The sequence below is a fragment of the Garra rufa genome, unplaced genomic scaffold (assembly GCF_049309525.1).
Source record: "Garra rufa unplaced genomic scaffold, GarRuf1.0 hap1_unplaced_001, whole genome shotgun sequence".
Lineage (NCBI taxonomy): Eukaryota > Metazoa > Chordata > Actinopteri > Cypriniformes > Cyprinidae > Garra > Garra rufa.
Window position 1 is genome coordinate 1,290,203 of NW_027394276.1, and position 20,260 is coordinate 1,310,462.

Here is a 20,260-nt window from a genome sequence, read left to right on the forward strand (position 1 = left end):
AATAAAATCTCTGAGAGGACTGAAGGAATACAGGAATCTGAAAGCTTAAACTAGACAATGAAGCATCAAGGAGCAGATGTAGAGGATGACACACTTTGAAGGATGACAAAGACTTTACATTAAGGACTAAAGTAACTTCAGAGAAGAAAAATACAAGTGAGTTCACAACAAATTAAAGGATAACACCCAAAAAACAAAGGTGTCTCTACCGAAAATCCATGTCTATATGGATTTTTCAATATTTCCTGATCATAAATGTAGGGGTGTAGTTCAAATCAGTCTCAGCCAACAGACTAAACATACACTGTTTCGACAGTGACTTAAAAATTGTGGGGCACTTTTATTTTTTTTACATAAAGTTTCATAATTTACAAAGAAAATATAAAATAAATATATTTTTTAACTTCACTTTTTAAAACAATAAAAAAATATACTTTTAACAACAACAATGGGGGAAAAAAACAAGAGAAGATCATAACAGTTTTTGGTTCAGTGTATATTCAAACTAATGATTCCTTAAGTTTGAAATCAGTATGATCATCTTTTTGCCTTTTACAAAGCAAAAATTTATTCAAAATACAAAAAATCTCATAAAGTATAAGTTATTGATTTATCAAAAAATATATTTACAATGTATATGTAAGCAAAATCTTAATAGGTCAATATAACAAATTTGGGGAGAGAAAGAATATTCCAAAACTTTCTGAAAATACAAAATGAGAATTAACTGCACAATTACTAGAAATGTGTACCATGGTTATTATACAATTTATTGGATTTTTTTTCCAACTTTGGAGAGTGGACTTTGTAGAATGGCCCATATATAAAAATGGATTATTCCCAATTCATGTGTTGAAGTAAAATGTTGAAATAACAAAATAACATAAAAATGAAACAAGTCTCAATAGGAATTAATCCATGATTAATACCTTGTGGAATTAAGGGAATATATGACATTCAAAATGAGGATTATGAACAAAATCATTAAAGGAATGGTTCATGTAAAAAAAAAAGTCATGCAGAAATCTGAGGATAATGCATTTCTTCGAATAATAGTTGTTAACATTAAAAAAACAATAATAGTCCATGTAGGTATAAAGATTGCATAATACTATTTGATTGAATAGAAAGAAGGAGAGATTCAAGAAAAAAAACAGAGTTTTTCTTGAGCAGTAATTCCTGAAGAATAGACGAAATAAAAGGGGAGGGTTAACATGCCAAACACCCACAGTTTCACACAGTACTAACAATCAACCTCACAAATGCTGCTGACAGCCTCAGCGTGCTACTGAATTAGACATCATTATTCAATCAAAAGAGGCATTTAGTAACGTATCTTTGCTTTGTGTGATGCACAGTGCTGGATTTAGTTTGTAGCTTTTATTAAATAATACACATACTACAGTATGTCACACTGAGTTGGCCTGCAAAGGCTGAAAACCCTTTCTAGGAAAAAAAAGAAGAAAAAAGAACAGTTTCATCCTCTGGGCAGTGACATTATAAACCAAACAGCATGCCTAAATTAAACATTCATGTGCTTTGACATGTTGGCCTCTTCACTTGTGTATTATACATACAATTATTTATTTCAGCTACATTTTCTTCTCTGTTCCACAAAGTCATATGCATTGTACTATATATGGTACTGTATTGCATAGTACATTGTGTTATTGTTTTGTAGACTGCTGTCACAAAAATAAAATCTTCTTATTTGTAATCTTACGTTGGCCTATAAACTTCATTTTAAAGTCAATGATTTATATCCTAATGCAGTACTTCATTATTCTACTAGAGGGCACAATTTTAGGTTCTATAAATTCTCTTCAGTCTGAGCTACAAAACAATACTTAAAGTAGCATTAATATACAATTATTGATATAACATAATTTATTATAATCTTATCTGTGATGAATGTTCATTTCTTTACAGTTGAAAAAAGTAGATGTAGTACTCTACATTAACAGATGTCATGGTTTCCTTGGTCCTGACGTCTCAACATACTGTAGATAAAAAATGCTGTAGTAATTCTCATCCTGGCCGCATGCAGAAGTGAGTGGACCTATATGGCACAAATGAAAGAGAGCTCATTTATAATATTTATTACAGAAATTAAATTGTTTTAGTTGCTGCAACTCACATAGTTACCTGTTACATCTGGGATATTTAATTTTATTCTATAACTCAACAATAAGGATACCTCTGTCCCAGTGTTTGTGGTTTTTGCATTAGAAAAATGTATTGACTATAATAAAAAAAATCCTCCTAAAATAACAGACAACTTAAAGGAGGAGAAAATCTAACCAGCTGTGTGACTCTTTGAGGTGGACTAGACACATTTTCTCTAGTCGGTGGAGTGGTGTAGTTTCGGTTGTTCTGACTGACTCTGATGCTTTCCTTTCAGGAGAGAAGAACAATGTAATTTTTATAATGTTTGTTAAGGGTTTCAATAAAATTAAGATTTCCAAAGATTAAACAGAAAATATAAAAGAGGAAAAAACTAACCAGTCATGTGACTCTTTGAGGTGGACTAGACACATTTTCTCTAGAGTTCCAACTGATTCTGATGCTTTCCTTTTTGGATGGAAGAACAATGTCGGGTTTTTTTAATGTTCACTAAGAGTTTAGATAATATGAAGTATTCCTAAGGTTAAATAGACAATATACTAGAGAAAAAAATCTAACCGGTCATGTGAGACTTTGAGGTGGACTAGAGTTGTTGCCTCTGGTCGGTGGAATGATGTTGTTTCTGCTGTTCTGTCTGACTCTGATGCTTCCCTTTCAGGAACGAAGAACAATATAATTTTAACAATGCTTGCTGAGGGTTTAGATCAGGGGTGCCCAAACTTTGTCCTGGAGGGCTGGTATCCTGCAGAGTTTATCTTCAACTTGCCTCAACACACCTGCTGAGAAGTTTCTAGTATGCCTAGTGTGAGCTTGATTAGTTCAGATTGTCTAACTGGGTTTGGAGCTAAAATCTGCAGGAACAGCAGAGTTTGAGCACCCCTGGTTTAGATAATATTAAGACTTCCTGAGTCTTATAACAGATAGGAAACCATAAAAGATGAGAGAATCTAACCAATCTTGTGACTCCTTAAGATGGACTAGAGTTGTTCCCTCTGGTCGGTGGAGTGGTGTAGTTTCTGGCGTTCTGACAGACTCTGATGCTTTCCTTTCAGGAGCGAAGAACAAAATATTATTTTTAGATGCTTGCAAAGGACTTAGATAATGACTTCCTGAATTAACAGATATCGTAAAAGAGGAGAAAATCTGACCAGTCATGTGAATCTTTGATTGTTTCCTCTAGCTGCAGAAGTGGTGTAGTTTTTGGTGTAGTTTCTGTCGTTCTCACTGATTCAGGTGCTTTACTTTCAGGAGAGAAGTACAATATCATTTTTACAATGCTTGTCAAGGGTTTAGACAATATTAAGACCTCCTGCCAATATTTGCATCTAAGTTTTTGCTTGAATATGATCTGAATAAATTATATGTTCTGCTCAGCCAATTATAGACATTCATAAGTTACAACAGTAACAGTAACTGTAACAAGCAGTTTACTTTGCCTCAGTGCCCACAGAATGGGCAACCAACCTCTCATGTTCCTTGCAAAGATTTAATGCATTTAACTCCGCAAAGCTCATTCTCATTACCCATCTGTTTGACGGGTAAACACAGATCTCCCTTTGAGATTTAGTGATGATACTGAAATGGAAAGATGACATAATTTTACATAACTGATTCACAATTACAATTAATTCTAATTAAGACATTTCAAAAGTGACTTACATGACTCCACACCTGTGGCACTCAGGATGTGTAATATAATAACCCTTAATTTGCTTTAATGGGATTTTTACATTGGAAAAAGTAAAGCAGCACTTATCTGAGCCTTGGCTGACTGAAAAAAAAAACAACATATGAAAAATACAATGTAATTAACATTACGTTCAAAATGTTCAGTAAAACAGTATATGTACAGGATCAATCTAGAAAATGCCTCACTGCCCAATTTTTTAGCAGATTATCTAGACTTTCTTAAAGAAAAAAATAATTAAAAGGTGTACATTCACTGCGATCCAGTTGGCAGAAAGTGAAGAGCACAAGACAGATGACGAAGAAGCAATATGGCCTCATGTTTGGGTCTGTGGTTAGTCGTTGATCAGATCTTGATGTGCAGGGTGCTGTATCACTGGCTGGTCATCTTGTGTGATCTCCTTACTGATATACAAACATACAATTCTATACAAATCTATGTTCCGTCCAGCAAAAAAACAAGGGACATCACATGCATTTGGGAAAACTATGATGTGGTCTGAAGATATAGTACTTCCTGTGTAGCTCCCTACTTCTGTGAATCCAGCCTTTACTGCATGAATTTTAAGCCCTGAATTCAGTGCAATAAAAATCTTTTGTGCAAATGCAAAATGATGGCGGAAAATGAGTCTGGTGGTCAAGTGGAAAAATAGTTGATATGAAAGTGTTTTTGGGCCCAGCTCCTCTGCACTTCACAAATCCTTTATCATGCTATTAAACTTACAAGGTATTAAAATGTTATGGCTAGATGCACCCCAATCGAGTGCCTCATAATTTCATGCTTTGGCCAGTCACAGTGACTCACCTAAACACATTATGATTCAAGGACCCACCTAAACAAGACACCACCAAAATATGAAATGGTAAAAATGTTTACTTCACATTTTTAGAGAGCACTATTATTTTTCATTTTTTGACCTATACTTTTATCTGTGTAGCTAGATGTATTGTACTGTATGGTTCTGTATTTCATAATACATTGTGCTATATGTTATTGTGTTGTAGATTGCATTTTTTACGGTATTGAATTGTGCATTGTGCTTTCACAAAAATATAAATTCCTCTTATTTGTAATCTTAATTGGCCTGTTTTTCATTCCAGGACCCACCTAGACAAAATCTTCAAGAAACCACCAAAATATGAAACATGGGGGAAATGGTTTACTTAGAGAGCAGTTTTATTTTTTCTAATTTTACCTACTTTAAAAAAAAAAAGGACTGTTTATCTCTGAAAAGTCCAGGAAATCCAGTGGGGAAAAAAACTTAACAGCAGTCGGCAATATAATACTGTATGAGGACATGCAATGCTGGAGCCTTTATGTAAAAACGTTGAGTGCTGCGTTCTTTCAGTCAGTGACACAGACCCCACAAATATGCAAATCAGAACGATAACTCAGGGTTTAAAATGTACAGTGCGATACGTCAGTTTATGAACAGCCAGGATTAATTGTTAACACCAACTGCTAGATCTGTTTAATCTGGTCTTGAGTAGTGTTTTTGTCATGCTGATTGACTCCAGTGCTTTCCATTTAGAGAAGAAGAACGTAATTTTTACAACGCACAATAAGGTAAATAAATTTGATATACAAACAATTATACCAGTACTTTACTGCTGTGCCCACTTAAACCCCAGATGTTGGCATCTAAGACTTTCTTATCAATGCCTGAACCCACTTGTCTTCTACTTCTGCATTATTGTGATAAAGTTAGAATTTTAAAGGGAATGATTCAAGATTTCATAGTGATACAAAAGCTTACTTACAAAAAATCTTGCATGAGACCATTTCTGGGGCAATCTTGATGGAGAAGCAAAAGCAGCACTTGCCTAAAATGTATGAAAAAAAGCGACTGTATCTTGTGTTGTCGCTGGCTAGACATCATGCATATGATCATCTCACTGAGGTGGTCCATGGTTGTGTCTATAAGTGGGCCTGTTTTTCTACAACATGCTACTGGGGGTTGGAGAAACCACAATGTGGTTTATAAATGTTATACTTCCTTTTTGTACATAATATGCTTGGTTTCTAAGGCTCTTCATATACTTCCATGTCATATCATGCTAAACTGTAAGCAAGATGAGGACTAGTGGGTGTAAATATTAACCAGATGTACTAAAGTATTTCCTGCAAATATATGTGTGAAATAGTGCATTTGCGGGCTAATATTGTCCACAAACCACTGCACTACTGAAGAGATGATAGCGCACTACTGAAGAGATGATAGCGCTTTATTTTTAGACATTTTCAGTTTCATGTGAAATGAACCTTGTTGTTTCCATGCCATAAGAAATTTAGGGTGTCCTAGAGATAAACTTTTTGAAAGATAATAAATTGCCCACTGTGCTTTGATTAAAGTGCTGCATTGTTATTGTGAAACAAAGACGACCTCTAGTTGTCAGAAGCAGTACTTGCTGGCAGGCATGGTAGACCTATCCATTTTTACTCTAACCCTGCACCTGAAGACCTACTGTCCTGCAGAATAAGACTCCATCTCCACTCAAACACACTTGAAGCAGCTAATCAAGCTGTTCAAATGCATTTTTAGAATAATTAATTAAACATGTTGCGATTTGCACTAACATTTTCAGTTCCATTCGTTCACGTTTTCTCAAGAATATGCCCACAATGTGGGAAATTGATGAATATTCATGTCAGCACCATTCATTAGAACCAAAGGAACTGAAAATATTTTAGCACCGGTCTCCAAATAAAGCAGTGAAGGAGAGAAGTGAAGACAAATGGAATGAGCAAGACAACATAGCGATGAGTGACGACAGGTCTGTCTAATGAAAAGAAGAGGACTTACTCTGAGCAGAAAAGCTATCTTCATGGCAAAACTACAAGAGTTAAATAAACACAACACAAAAACAGATAGAAAAAAAAATACAGATAGATGTTTTTAATTAACATGACAAAAATTCTTAAATCTTTTCTAAAAAAATATTTGCAGTTCAACCTCAAATGAGAATGGCAAAATCATGATCTAATACAGATTAAAATGAACACAGCATCAAGCCGCAGACTGAGTCCTGTATAGCTAATCACAGTGTGCTGATATACAACCCTATCGCATATCTGCGAGTGCGATATTGTGTTTATACAGTTTGATAGCACAAGTGTGTAAATAAAAAAAGAGACAACAAGAGAGTCTTTAAAACCTCATTTCTGCGGAACTACTACAGCTGAACCTAAGCCTCCATTACTAATTAAAAAACGTCACTTTAGAACTAGTAAGGAAGGAATGAGTTGCTTCATTAAAAGCTTATTGTATTACTGTATTAAAAGCTTTGTATTATGTGTAGTCGAGTATTATGAGGGAGATAAACTGAGCGAGTGTGATTACCTGCATTTGATACAACATTCATTTTTCAGCTCATTCTCATAAACATTAGTTTGAATGTCTGCTAAGGAAAGCGTTATCTTTGTCATACTATTCTTTCATCGGTTAAAGGTGATTTCTAATGACAGCGTTGCTCAGTGAATTTTTTGGCTGCATCTTACAAGGTGTTGTTGAAAGTAAAAATAACTTGTTTACAACAGCGTTTCAGTCTCTTTCAATATAAAAGTCTTTACTGCTGACTTACTGTCACTTGTCGCCATTGAGTGGCGTAATGATGTAACTAAAATCACCACCATGAACTTGAATACTGTACTTAAAAACTATTATTTATATAAAATATTACCAACAATCATAAAAGTTGCTAAGTAATTCAGTCAAAAGTACAGCAGCGTTATGATATGCAGCATTAATGTTTATTATGCCTGCCTTCCCTGCTGGAACAGGTTAAAGTAGTACTAGGTCTTTGATGTCTCATCATGCTGTATAGATACTGTATGAAGTCCACTATTTAGTCTTCCTCTGGCTGCTTGCAGAAGTAGGCAAACCTATATGGCAAGAGGAAAGAGAACATTGATAGTACATAATGAAGATACAAATTTATTTTTGTATACCATCAGTACCCTCAATAAGTAAACCCATCCATTGGAATACTTTTAAATTTGGCTCATACAGTATGCCACAAAATGTTAAAGCTATTATTACTCTTTGAGGTGGACCACAACTGATTCATCTGCTCTCTGGAGTATTGCTCCTAGTGTGTCAATTGACTCTGATGCTGTCCTTTAGAAAAGGAGGAAAGATGTACTGTTCACTAAGGTGATTTTAAGGCCTCCTGCCAACATTACCAACTGAACCTTTTTAAGCTTGAATATGTTTAAGATCACATTCTGGTCACGGTTTTGGGTTCTGTACGGTTCTTGTTTTTGTTTTTTTCTTTTAATCTTTAACACTCCAGAAATTTACTTTGGCATATGATATGTAGCTTAATTATCCAAAATTTAGGATTCATTATTAAAAAAAATTGTTATATCATGTAATCATGCACAAACTGAATTGGACTAGACTTTAAGCACATTATTGGGACCATCTCTGAGGAAAGCTAGGAGATTTTGATACAGCAAGAGAGAAGACATTGATGACATGCTGTTCATTTATTTGGCAATAACAGGAGAATGTGTATTGCTATCTCTACAGGAATTTATGTGCCTTTTTTGCAAAAATTGTATCTTTTCAAAGAAAAAGAGGAAATCTTTAAGCTCCGTCTTGATGCTATTTCCTCTGACTATTTGTGTGAAAAAGTGCATATTGTGAGCTAATATTGCTTTTAACCCACTGTACTACAAAAGAGAGGTCGGGTTTTCTTTCAGTTTCATATTAAATGGACCTTGTTGAATCCATGACATGAGACATTTAGGGTGTTCTGGAGACAAAGTAATAGAAAGTTAATAAAGTGCCAATTGTGTGTTTCTCAGGATTTACAGTAATGGGCTGCTTTAGAATTTTGATATAATAACGGCCTCTAGTGGTCTAAATGAGTAACTTGCCAGCAGGTCTGATGTCCAGGCTCCACATAAAGAAGAGAAGGAGACAAGTGTAGGCAAACTGAATGAGCAGCACAAACTATGAGCAGTGTTGGGAGTAACTCATTACAAATAACGCGAGTTACATAATCCTATTACTTCTTTCAATAACTAGTAAAGTAACGCATTATTTTTTAATTTACCAGAAAATATCTGAGTTACTTTTTAAAGTAAGTAACGGCAGTTACTCCCCCCCCCCCATTTATTGATTGAAAGCTCTCCTGTCCCCATGTTGAGATAAATCGGGAGTAAGATGTTACTTTAGTTCTAGAATAAATGTGAAGTAAGGAATAATTGACGACGGGCCGTAGAATTCTTAGAAAATAATGCACACCCGAGGTGGTGATGCGGTCACGACGCGAAGCGGAGTGGCCGTTACACCTCGGGTGTGCATTATTTTCGCAGAATTCTACGGCCCGAAGTCAATTATTCCGCTTATACTACAGTTACCACACCTCAAGACATCGATCAAATGATATATTTCAAGACATTCGTCCCGTTTTTATCCTTAAAACCCTATTGTGAGTAGGATTAATTTCTTACGCAGCTCATTCAACAGCTTCGTTGCTAGTTCCAAAACGTCATTTTAGACCTAGTAACGACGCTTGAGCCGTTGATAGCAAAATAATGCCGTTAATAATGAAGTTTAGAAAGACCGAAAGACAAGCAGACAGACGGAAAGAGTGAGGGAGAGAAACTAAGTGTATGACTTTACCTCTCTCACGTCTGTGTCTCTCAAGGCCAGGGTGACTGGCAGCATCGTCTCTACTAACAGTTAAACTTTAAGTTCATTGTCTTCAAGACCCCGCCGTTGTTACCTCGCGTGTGAGAGCTGTCATGTCGTTTTTAAGTTGTTAATCGTCAGAGCAGCGCTAACAACATTAGCGCGAATGCTAACGCGAGTGCAAACTGTAATGTTTTATGTGTGTGCGTCTGTGAGGTGAGTGAGAGAGGGCGAGAGAAATAGTTTGTGCTTTCCGTACATAATAAAACGTAATATATTGTGGAAAAAACATGGAAATAATCTGTCGTTTTTATCCTGATGTTTACTGTATTTATTAGTTTGGCCAGTGTCATTATGGGTTTTAGTTATTTTGCTGTTTTGGGCTGTAAAGGACCTTTGAAATAACTGAAATCGTATGGCGAAGTGATATAGACATGCACTGCGGTCTAAAGCTGCCTGGAACTACGTTCGCCGTGCGTTTCCCTGAATATAATGCACACCTCTAGAACGTTCGTCAGCCAATCAGATTCAAGCATTCAACGGCCCTGTAGTATAACATGCATTAATTCATCTCACTTACAAAAAACTGATTCAGTATTCGTCAAAATGAATAAATTAATTAAATTATGTTAAATAAGTATTTAATCCCATTTTATTAACCAACGTCTCTGCTGCTGATTTTCAATAATCCAGTTCAGTCATACTAATAAGCAAAAATTGCTCAAGATAAACTAACATTTGTACTTTTTTTATTGCTGAAGAGCGTTGAACAGACGTGAATTTACTTTTCCTTCAGCCTGAGGCTTTTGGTGTGAAAGGGCTTTTACATTTTCCAAAATAGAACTTTTTATATTAAAAACAAACAAGCCCTACTCTGATTTAAAAAGTAACGCAAAAGTAATGTAACACATTACTAAAGTAACTAAGTAACATAATTATTTTTTTAGGGAGTAACATGCATTACTTTTGAAAGTAACTTTTCCCAACACTGCTGATGAGAGAAAACTGGTCTGAGATGACTCATTGTAAATGGAGAACGAAACATTTTGCAGTTTATAAGCAGCAGCAAACGAGAACAGCAAAATAATGATCTAGTACAGATGGTATTGCATGTAAAAAAAAAAAAGAAAAGAAAAATGCAACTAAATGAATCATCCATGCATAAATAACAATGTATGTGTGTTGAAATTGAAATAGCCCAGAAAAATTTGTTTGGGTAACAATGTCAAAAGCCTGAATATAAGATGGGAAAAAATGTCACCCACAGATTCTCGCAGTGGTAACAACCAACCACACGAATGTTGCTGACAGACTCAACATGCTCATGAATTAGCAAAGATCAGTGGATCAAAAGAGTCAACAGGAAACTTATCTTTGGTTTGTGTGATGCAAATTTCTTGATTTATATTATTTACACGAAGCAGTAAACTATCCCATCACACACATATTCGCATTACACACATGCGTGTACACACAACCTATACACGTATTTGTATAATATAAACCCCAATATAATATATTATAATATAATAACAATATAATATAATTATTAAAATAGTTTGCATTACAAATAGTTTGTAATTTTTAATAGTCTTAGAATATTTACAGTACAGCTTAATGGAAAGTTCCCACAGAAATACTCAGTGATATGCTTACATTTTTTTTAAGTCTGCGCAGTCTGACAGCAGCATTGTCTTGCATAGAATGTAATAATAACCATAATAATAAGGTAGAAATAACCCACCCTCACGTCTTTTCATACAGAAATAAAGCTTGTTCAAAAGGCAGGTAAATAAAAGCTAAGAGAAAGAATGAAAGAAGCATGACAAGCTTTCAAGACATTTTCATGTCTTGAAAAGATTTTTCTATAACACTGAGTGTTGTCAAGACAGAGAGGCTTACACCAGTTTATTTTTTTTTAAATTAATTAAATTTATCTGTAGAACGTTTTATAGTGACGATCTCTAATGAAAGTCTAACAGATCTTTATTGGATCCGTACAATATGTAAAAAAATAAAAAGTGCTTCATGTGGTAGTATCCAAATAAGAAAAAAAAAACTAAAAATAATAATCGTCACAATATTATTTTTGATATAACTTAAGTAATTTTATATGTTAGATCTAGTAGAAATAAAAACCCTAAGTGTATTTTCCCACTGTATATACTACAACAGGGACTATTATTGTTATTATAAGCTGTATCAATATTCACATTGCTGGTAGAATTGTTGATTACTAAATATTGGTTCTTTAAATTAAAATACATTTTTATTCATTTTTATTTATATATATATATATTTTTTCTTTCAAAAAAAAAGAAAAAAAAGACAACACAGACAAAATCCAGTATCATTCCACAATATTTATTTTGCATTAAGTAAAGTTAGAAAATATATTTTAATATATATCACTCTTAAGTGATACAGCATAACATCATTGTGCAGGTGCATACATATTATTTTTTAAATAAAAGCTTAAAATCAGTTTGAAATTTTTTTAATTCAATAGTTTGAAAAGTGAGGAGCCATTCACAACTTATGCGCTGTCCCCAGAGCTGCTCTGTGACATCTCCTTCACGTTTTCAGCATTCAGCAAGTTCTTCAGTCTCTGAACCCATTTCTCTGTCGGGTCAACACAGATCTCCCTTTGAGCTTTTGTGATAACACTGAAAAAAAAAGAAAGATGGTTCAAGTAACTAATTCACAATTCATTTTAAATAAGTCATTACAAAAATACTTACATGACACCATTCCTGTGGCATTCAAAATGTGTAGTATGATAACTTTCAACCATCTTTACTGGGATTTTTACATTGGAAAAAGAAAAGCAGCACTTGTCTGGACCTTGGCTGACTGTAGAGAAAAAAAAATGATAAAAATAGTTTTAAAACACTTAGTATAAATGTATATATAAATTTGGTTACATTTAGAAATAAAAAAATGCTTAACAGATATACCATAAATTACTAATAGTCTATTGTTTATCTAAAAACAAATTTCAAGAAATAAAGTAAAAGACGTACATTGACTGCTAGCCAGTGAGCAGAATGCGAAGAGCATAAGGCAGGCGATGAAGATGCAGGAGGGTCTCATGTTTGGGTCTGTGGTCGGTCGTTGATCAGATCTTGATGCGCTGGTTGCTTTATCTGAGGCTGATCGTCTCGAAGATGATCAACTCACCGATGCGGTCCGCTTTATAAAGGGGTGAGCTTGTACTTTCCACTACTCAGACCTATAGGGGTTCAGTCCGAGGAGGAACAAGTGACATCACACGCACGGGGGAAAACCGTGATGTGGCCTGCAGAGGTAGTACTTCCTGTTGTACCCCCCTCCTCAATTCTGCGAATCTACTCTAAATCGCTGACACAGGTAACCGGAGAAATGTGGTCGATTTGAGTGCATATTTTGTTTCTTATTTCTTTTCCATTCGTAGTCCATAGAAAATGTCTGTACATTTATAATGGACCCCCCCCCCATTTAAAGATTACCTGTCTTCAATTTGCATTTTCAGGTTGCATCTTTTCAAGACAATGCCCTAAGCTCTCAAGTGCAGTGCAATGCAAGAAAAGTCCCTTTCTGCAAATGCAGGGTGGAAAATGAGTCTGGGGCTCAATGCAGGAAATGGTGAGCTCTACTTATCGGTGAAGGTGGAACAGTGGTTGAGCTGAAAGTGTTTTGTGTGGTTAACAGATTTGCACACAGTGTGATCCGAATGCAGATAATATCAGCATTTACTCACTGAGTTTATACCACATAAATAATGCTTTATCACGATTCGTTATCATGTTTGAAATCAACTCAACCATAGACATATGAAAACCACTTGCTGAGTAAGATTTCAGATATTTCTTTTTGAAGATTTCTTGTTCCTTTCATACCTTTTGTTTTTTCACATATCCTATTTTAGGCTGCACGTGTCAGGTCATTGTTCTTTTGGACCCACTGGCTGCACATTACACTGGCTCCTCCTCGAACATCATTGTCTTTATGTAGACCTGTTGAAAACACACATGACTATGAAGTAAGATATTCCATCAAAGAATGACAGACATCAGCATTTCCATTCTCAAACTCATACTTACCTTTATAATAACCAGTGGCAGAGTCAGAAACTGAATAATGGGTGGGCCTCTAAAAGTGTGGGTGGGGCTAGAACTACTCCCGTTGCAAAGTCATCTCATGATAATTTGTACGTAAATTGTGGTTCTACAAAATTTACATTTACGTTTTTCCAGGCACTAGAATGTACAATACTGACGTATTTTTTAGCATCTAAACGTAGAAATATGCCTACTTACCTATTTTCAGCCTTTGAACGTACAATACTGACCATTTGACAACATCTAAAATGAATCCTTATGAGCAGGGCCTAAAATTAACACTCGCCAAGCGCCAATTGCGAGTAAAAATCGGCTTTGGCAAGTATATGTAACAGTGTCAGTCGTCAGTTGGCGGGCAAAACTTTTACTAAATATAACAATGTAATGTAGTAAAAACAACTGCCAGTTTTTAAAGAGATTCGCCGTTTCTGACATAAGCAAATAAAAGAATCTTTTCAGAAGACAAGATCATCGTGATTAACTGTTCTGTCATAAGCGACAAGAGCGTATTAAATAATAGGATACAAACGGGCTGATAAGTTCAGAGCAGTGTGATAGCCATCCTGTCCCTAGACACAGTTCTAATAACTTTCACCTGAGAAGATATTGCTGCTTTATTTCGGAAGATTAACTTTTCCTTTCTTTATTCTTTATAACCCGAGAATGTGGCGACACATACTTAGGGGTTACGCTGCCTAAACGGTGCTGTGAAGTAAAGTTGGAAAGGTGCGTGTTCGGCTGTAACATTACGCATACGCTGAGCCGCTTCACGCAGCGCACCAGTAACTTAGCAGTTCAATAGGCGAAATCACATACAGTTATGTCAAAATGTGTGGCTTTGTTATTATTAGTTGAATAACAGTTCTGTTCATGGACATGACATACCGTGAGTTTCAAACACCATCATTTCCTCCTTATATAAATCTGGTGTTTGCAAAAGACCACTGAAAAATAGGCTAATCCTAATATAACAGTGACTATTACGTAAGAGTTGCGATCATTAATAGTTATGGCCCCAACATTTGCATACCCGAATCATCAGAAGTTCTGCAGCTAGGCTATTGTGAAAAAAAAAAACAAGGCGAGGACAATAGCGAAAATGGCAGATCACGGGAATAGATGTTAAGTGCAGGGATGGGTTGGTGTCTGTAACTTACTCAGAAAGGCAAGGACAACAAATAAGGTGTTCTAATAAAATAAGGTGAGCCACTGAAGGGACATGGTTGGCTTACTGCTAGCGGTAGCCTGTTACATTGCAGTACATAAGATTTCACTTACCACTAAAACGGAGAGATGACTGTGCGGGCGATGATTTACAGATCCTCAGCATCACTAACAAGCATCTAAACGTATGTGGTAAGTACTGCCGCTGTAGTATACCCTTACACAAAGCACATGCGATCACAAAAGTGAAAGTAAAATGATTGTGCATTCAAAACGGCAGTTTCAATGAACAGCATATTAATAGCAGCTGGAGCTCTGTGATTAGATATTTTCCTCCATGTGCCAGCTATTGAGATGAGCTGCTCTGTAAAACATCTAATCACAGCAGAGCTCATCATTATTATTCATGAACCTTCCAAATAAGGTAATAACAGACCATTTCATTCTAGGGACAAATCCTAGGGTTGTAAATGGACTTGTAAAACCGTTTCTGGAGAATTTTTACCCTTTCCTATGCCATATACCATCTATGTAGATATCAGAGAACACTTTAAAATATTGTATCAATGCATTCTATGGCACCTTTAAAGTGAAACCTGCTGAAGTCTGTCGTTCATGGAAATCAGAGAACAAAAGAAAAAGAGAAATCATCACTCGACTGCTCTAGTCGCTGATTAATTGGGATTAATTTGTACAGATTATGCATATACAATTTAAAGTTTATGTGAAGATTGTTTTAAAATCACTTAAAGGGGTCCTATTATGCTCTTTTACAAAGTCTTTATTTTGATTTGGTTGTTCGAAAAACGCATATTTTTTCACATAGTTTATATTATTACAATAGCACAAATGGCTTGATTAGTTCCGGGTTCCACCCAGTGTGCGAATTATACCTTGACAATCGGGGGGTCAGCTTTTTATAGTTGTTTTTGTACATATGTAACGTTATGAACCAAATTCGTGTTTAATTATATTACATAAAACGCTGGGTAAGAAGTTCACATCCCTATTTGACTGATAGATTGATGATTATGAAAGATCGCGTTTATTCTCACTGTTTAACTTCCGAGCATAGACGTCTATTACAAATACAAAACATGAGTGATGGGTGGTCTAATTTTATTTTACTTTTAGGCAATGTTTGAAAAGTATAGAATATATAGTATATAAATTCGTATTACAAGAAAAGGTGTCTTGAACACTCACCGTGTCTATCGGTAGGCTTCCTATACAGCAGACTGAATTTTCCCGCTTAGGCTGCTGGGGCGATTGGTATGAACCATTATAGGGGTGGTCACAGGTTAATTTTATATTTATATTAATTTACTATTTTTACTATGAGTAATATTTAAGATACAGATCAGTGCGAACAATTTACCACTATTTACAAGGAAGACCCCCTCTACATCTTGTGTTTATGTCCTTCAGGGGGGATAAAGCATTAATTAGGGGGGTCAGACCCCCCCAAACCCCCCCGTAATTCGCACCCTGGTTCCACCTTCCAAAAAACCAAATGTATTGTGATTGGTTAGCAGTCCCACGGCGTTGGAATTGGAGAACAGCTTGGACCACGTTCAGCCCTGCCGTGCAGCAAGCAAAACAGTTTTGTTCCCAAAACAGCAAACTAGATTAAAGTGAGTCTTGCGTTTTAAATATGGATATTTTTCTTACAAAAACACATCGGATCGCTAAAGGAGGCTTTTTACTAACCCCCCGGGAGCCACGTGAGGCACTTTTTATTATGGATTGACTTATTTTGGACTGATGGAGAGAAACACCAGTCTATGCCATTCTAAAGCTTGGGAATGCCAGGATTATTTTTAATATAACTCCGATTGCATTCCTCTGAAAGAAGGAAGTCATATACACCTAGGATGCATGGAGGGTGAGTAAATAAAATGCTACAGTATTGTTGGTCCTATCGTCAGACTGTGAGATCGACGATACATGATATTATCATTATTGTACTAACGTATTTAATTATTTACATTCCCGAAACCATAAGGCTAGTGAAGCCATCTACACTGTATGATGAATAAATCTCTTACCACACACTGCACGTCTACGGCGCGGCTCCGATGTGACGGATGATCACTAGTCAATGTTTATTTTTACATCAGCCGTGACCAGGGCCGTGCAGAGACCTTTAAAGGGGCAGGTGCTCAAAGTATAAAAAGGGCATCTGAAAAAAGGCTTTAAAGAGCCCCTAGGGTCCATCACCTCATTATAGGCATCCAGTTACTTATGTAACAAGTAACAATGCCATTAATAAGACAAATTATGCATTATTTGAAGTTTAAATTGCGTTTCAAACAACAGAATCAGTAATATTTCTTTCAATTTGTATTATATTGTTCAATTTGTATTGTATTGTAATATTGTAGACAATAGGCTTTACTGCAGAATATAGAAATAAAACAAACATTAAGGAAGGAATTTTATTTCACTATTTAAAATATTTTAAATATCAATTTAAGGCAAATTGTGACCCTTTTTAAGAGCCACAGAAGTAAAATGAACAGTATGTATAGGATTTGACAATGTACGGTAGAATATTAAGGCATAAAATGGCATGATTTATAATTCATATACAGCTTCACACAAAACAAAATATCTTATACAATGGAATTTCAGCCTTTATACCATTAAAAGGGATAAATAGAGTTTATCATTTATTATATTTATTTAAAACATAAATATTACTCTCTATTAGTCTTATTGGTTTAGATTCTTAGAAGGCACATTAACTTCTTTCACATTTACAACTCTGTGTTTGCTGCATAACAACGTAGGTCGATAATTGCAATAATTTGACCATAAAGAGTTGAAAAATGTGGAAAAGAAAAGTCACTCTCTGTCACAAGGGGGCGCTTTAAGAGCGCTGAAATATTAAAGTTTCCCTAGTAACGGCTGTGTACAAATCAGCATTAACGCTGTTTTATCAGGCAATAAAAGAAAATGACAACGACATGTTTCTGAAGACAATCAGTTCCCTTCAGATACATTCATATAAAGACATCAGTGCTGCGTTTTGACTTTGAAAAAAAAAAAAAAACCAGCATGCATATTTATTCAATGACATCATTGCCTTTGAAGTTTAATCCAGCCCTATCGCGATTCTCGTCTTTCCGTCCCCAAATGTACGACCTCCTAAATTATAATTAAGTATTTTCTTATACTATTTAACATATTTAAAACTTTTTGTGGCCTTAAATTTGATACAACTAAATTATAGGAGTTTTTAGGACCTGCAGGTGCCCTCTGATAGAAGGGCACTTTGGGCATCTGAGCAGAAGGGGCGGGTGCTCGAGCACCCTCCAACCCCCCCCCCCCCCCCACCCCCCCCTGCACGTGCCTGGCCGTGACTGCATGTGTTTCAACCCTCTAAACCAGTCATTCCTAAAAGGCGGGGTCCCGACCAAGGGGCAACCTGCCGCTCTCTCTATTGAAACCAACACGGAAGTGTCTTAAAATGCAATTCATCGACTGGCCGCTTGAGGCTGGCTGCAAAAGAGAGTCAGTCCCATTGACTCCCCATGTTAAAATGCCCAACTTTACAGCAGAAAAAAGTATGTTTACAGCCTGGTTCAAAAAATGGTTTTGGTCTATATAGCTAGTTTTGCCCTTCATGTCAACTGTGAGGGGGGTGAATTTTTTTATAACGAATCCGTTTAAGTTATATTAAGCCTTAAAGTTCAGCATAATTAAGGGTGTGTCCACTTGAGTGACAAGCAGGATTTCCGCTGCTGTCACCACTGTCGCGCTAGGCGGGCGTGGTTTCAGCAACCAGCTCCACCCACGTCCCGCCTTTTTGCCCATTTTTGATTGTCCGGGAGTGACGCGCGGTGACGCGTTTCCAAGATGGCGACGGCCGAATCCCGCCCACAACAGGCTTCAAAATAGCGTTTCAGAATCCTACGGGTGACGTCACGGATACTACGTCCATATTTTTTACAGTCTATGGTCCAGACCCACAAGTGGGTCGCGGGAGATTTTGTATGGGTCACCAAGTCGAGCACTATTTTTCAGTGCGCTATATACTTTTGATTAAAATTTATATGTGTAGTTCACCTATTAGCCGCACGAGGGAGCTCGTCGTTTTCTTCTGCTTTCTTTTTTTGTTGTTCTTTAGCTGCGCTCTGCATCGCCTCTTTCATACTCCGTCTGCAGTGCGTATGCGTTGCGTATTTTTTTTCCGCACCCATGTTAACGGATTGGAGCGTTCACACTGCACGCGGTTGCAGTCCAGCAGTGCATCCCAGAAGCAGTGCGTTTGCAGCAGAGCAGCGATCGTTTCGGCAGAGTCTATTTTTTTGCTGTGCTGCAAGCGCTGCATGTGCTGAATTAAAGTGACAGCGCATAATTGTTCGCTGTAAAAATGAACATGTATTGACACGAAAATGTCCCATAAATGCATATAAATGAAGTCCACTGTTTCACAGTCAACACGTGGCTTTTTGGCTAGGTTTAAAATAAGGATAAGTGCAGTTTTAAAGAAAAAGGCAACATATTACGTGCACTTGTCCAGGTAGAAAAGTTCTTTAAAGGATTGTTTTTAATAAAGATTTAGTGCGAAAGAAAAGCATGAGAGCCGACTGTTTCTGTCTGTGGTAAGTTTTAATTAAAATATTTTTGACAGTCCAATTTCAATTAGAAAAGGAAGCTATAGCCTCCCTATGTTGTGTTTAAATGTGTTGCAACTTGCTTGAGCAACTTAATATACAAATCTAGAAGTCAAGTGCATTGAATAATACGTTGTTTTTTATTGAGTTTAAACATGAATATGTCTGTTATTGTATTAGTTTAATGTGATAAAAGAGGATCACAATGCTGAAAAAGCACTTTTGGATTTGAAATCAAAATAACAGATAAATATTGTGTTTGTGGTGAACAGCATTTTCTGCAAATCTGCATTTTACTTAAATAAAAAAAATGTGCTTTGTCAAATATCTGTATCTCTTTTAAATAGTTAAGTGGAAGCATGACCTTAAAAATGGTCATACATATTTTGTTAATGCATAAATTATCTTCGTGATATATGAACTATATGGGCCTAATGTTTATTGGGTCACAAGGATTTATCGACTTTAAAATGTGGGTCCCCAGAAAAAAAGTTTGGGAAACACTGCTCTAAACTGCACACGTCAACGGTGCTGCTCCAGCATGAATTCCGGAGGAGTTAATGCACTCTTTAATTAAAGCTCTCGTTTGTACGAGACGACCTGTGCCTCGCTGAAGCAAGTTAGGCGAATCCCCCACCCGCTAACGAATTGAATTGCCGTAGACGGGATACCACGTTGTGACATAATAGCATCCGGAAAACAAATGCTGTACTTCGACATGATTCCCTGCCGTTTTCTAAGCACAATCCAAAAACATGACATTTCATTCACTAAGGCTCTTCACTGAACGCTCTTTAATCGGGAACGTCGTCCGAGCTCCGTTCGCATTACGTACTTGCCGGCAACCGGCCAAAATATACTTATAAAAAAATATATAAAATATAAAATTATGAACATTTACATAACAAAAAGTAAATATTAT

The 20,260-nt window shown here is 36.1% G+C and overlaps 2 protein-coding genes across 2 annotated transcripts in view; both read right to left on the bottom strand.

Annotated features, from left to right (window-relative positions):
• LOC141302342 (protein CEPU-1-like) overlaps positions 1 to 4,131 on the bottom strand; it is a 20,391-nt gene extending 16,260 nt beyond the window's left edge. The window contains exon 1 of the mRNA XM_073832393.1: positions 4,062 to 4,131. Coding sequence (XP_073688494.1) covers positions 4,062 to 4,131 — 70 coding nt within the window. The remainder of the gene's footprint in view (positions 1 to 4,061) is intronic.
• Positions 4,132 to 11,800: 7,669 nt separating this feature from the next.
• LOC141302404 (C-C motif chemokine 3-like) lies at positions 11,801 to 12,635 on the bottom strand. The gene is made up of 3 exons (XM_073832431.1): positions 12,476 to 12,635; positions 12,194 to 12,305; positions 11,801 to 12,118 (listed from the first exon to the last, which is right to left on the bottom strand). The coding sequence occupies exons 1-3, from the start codon at positions 12,543 to 12,545 to the stop codon at positions 11,989 to 11,991; spliced, it is 312 nt and encodes a 103-aa protein (XP_073688532.1). The 5' UTR covers positions 12,546 to 12,635; the 3' UTR covers positions 11,801 to 11,988.
• Positions 12,636 to 20,260: the final 7,625 nt, after the last annotated feature.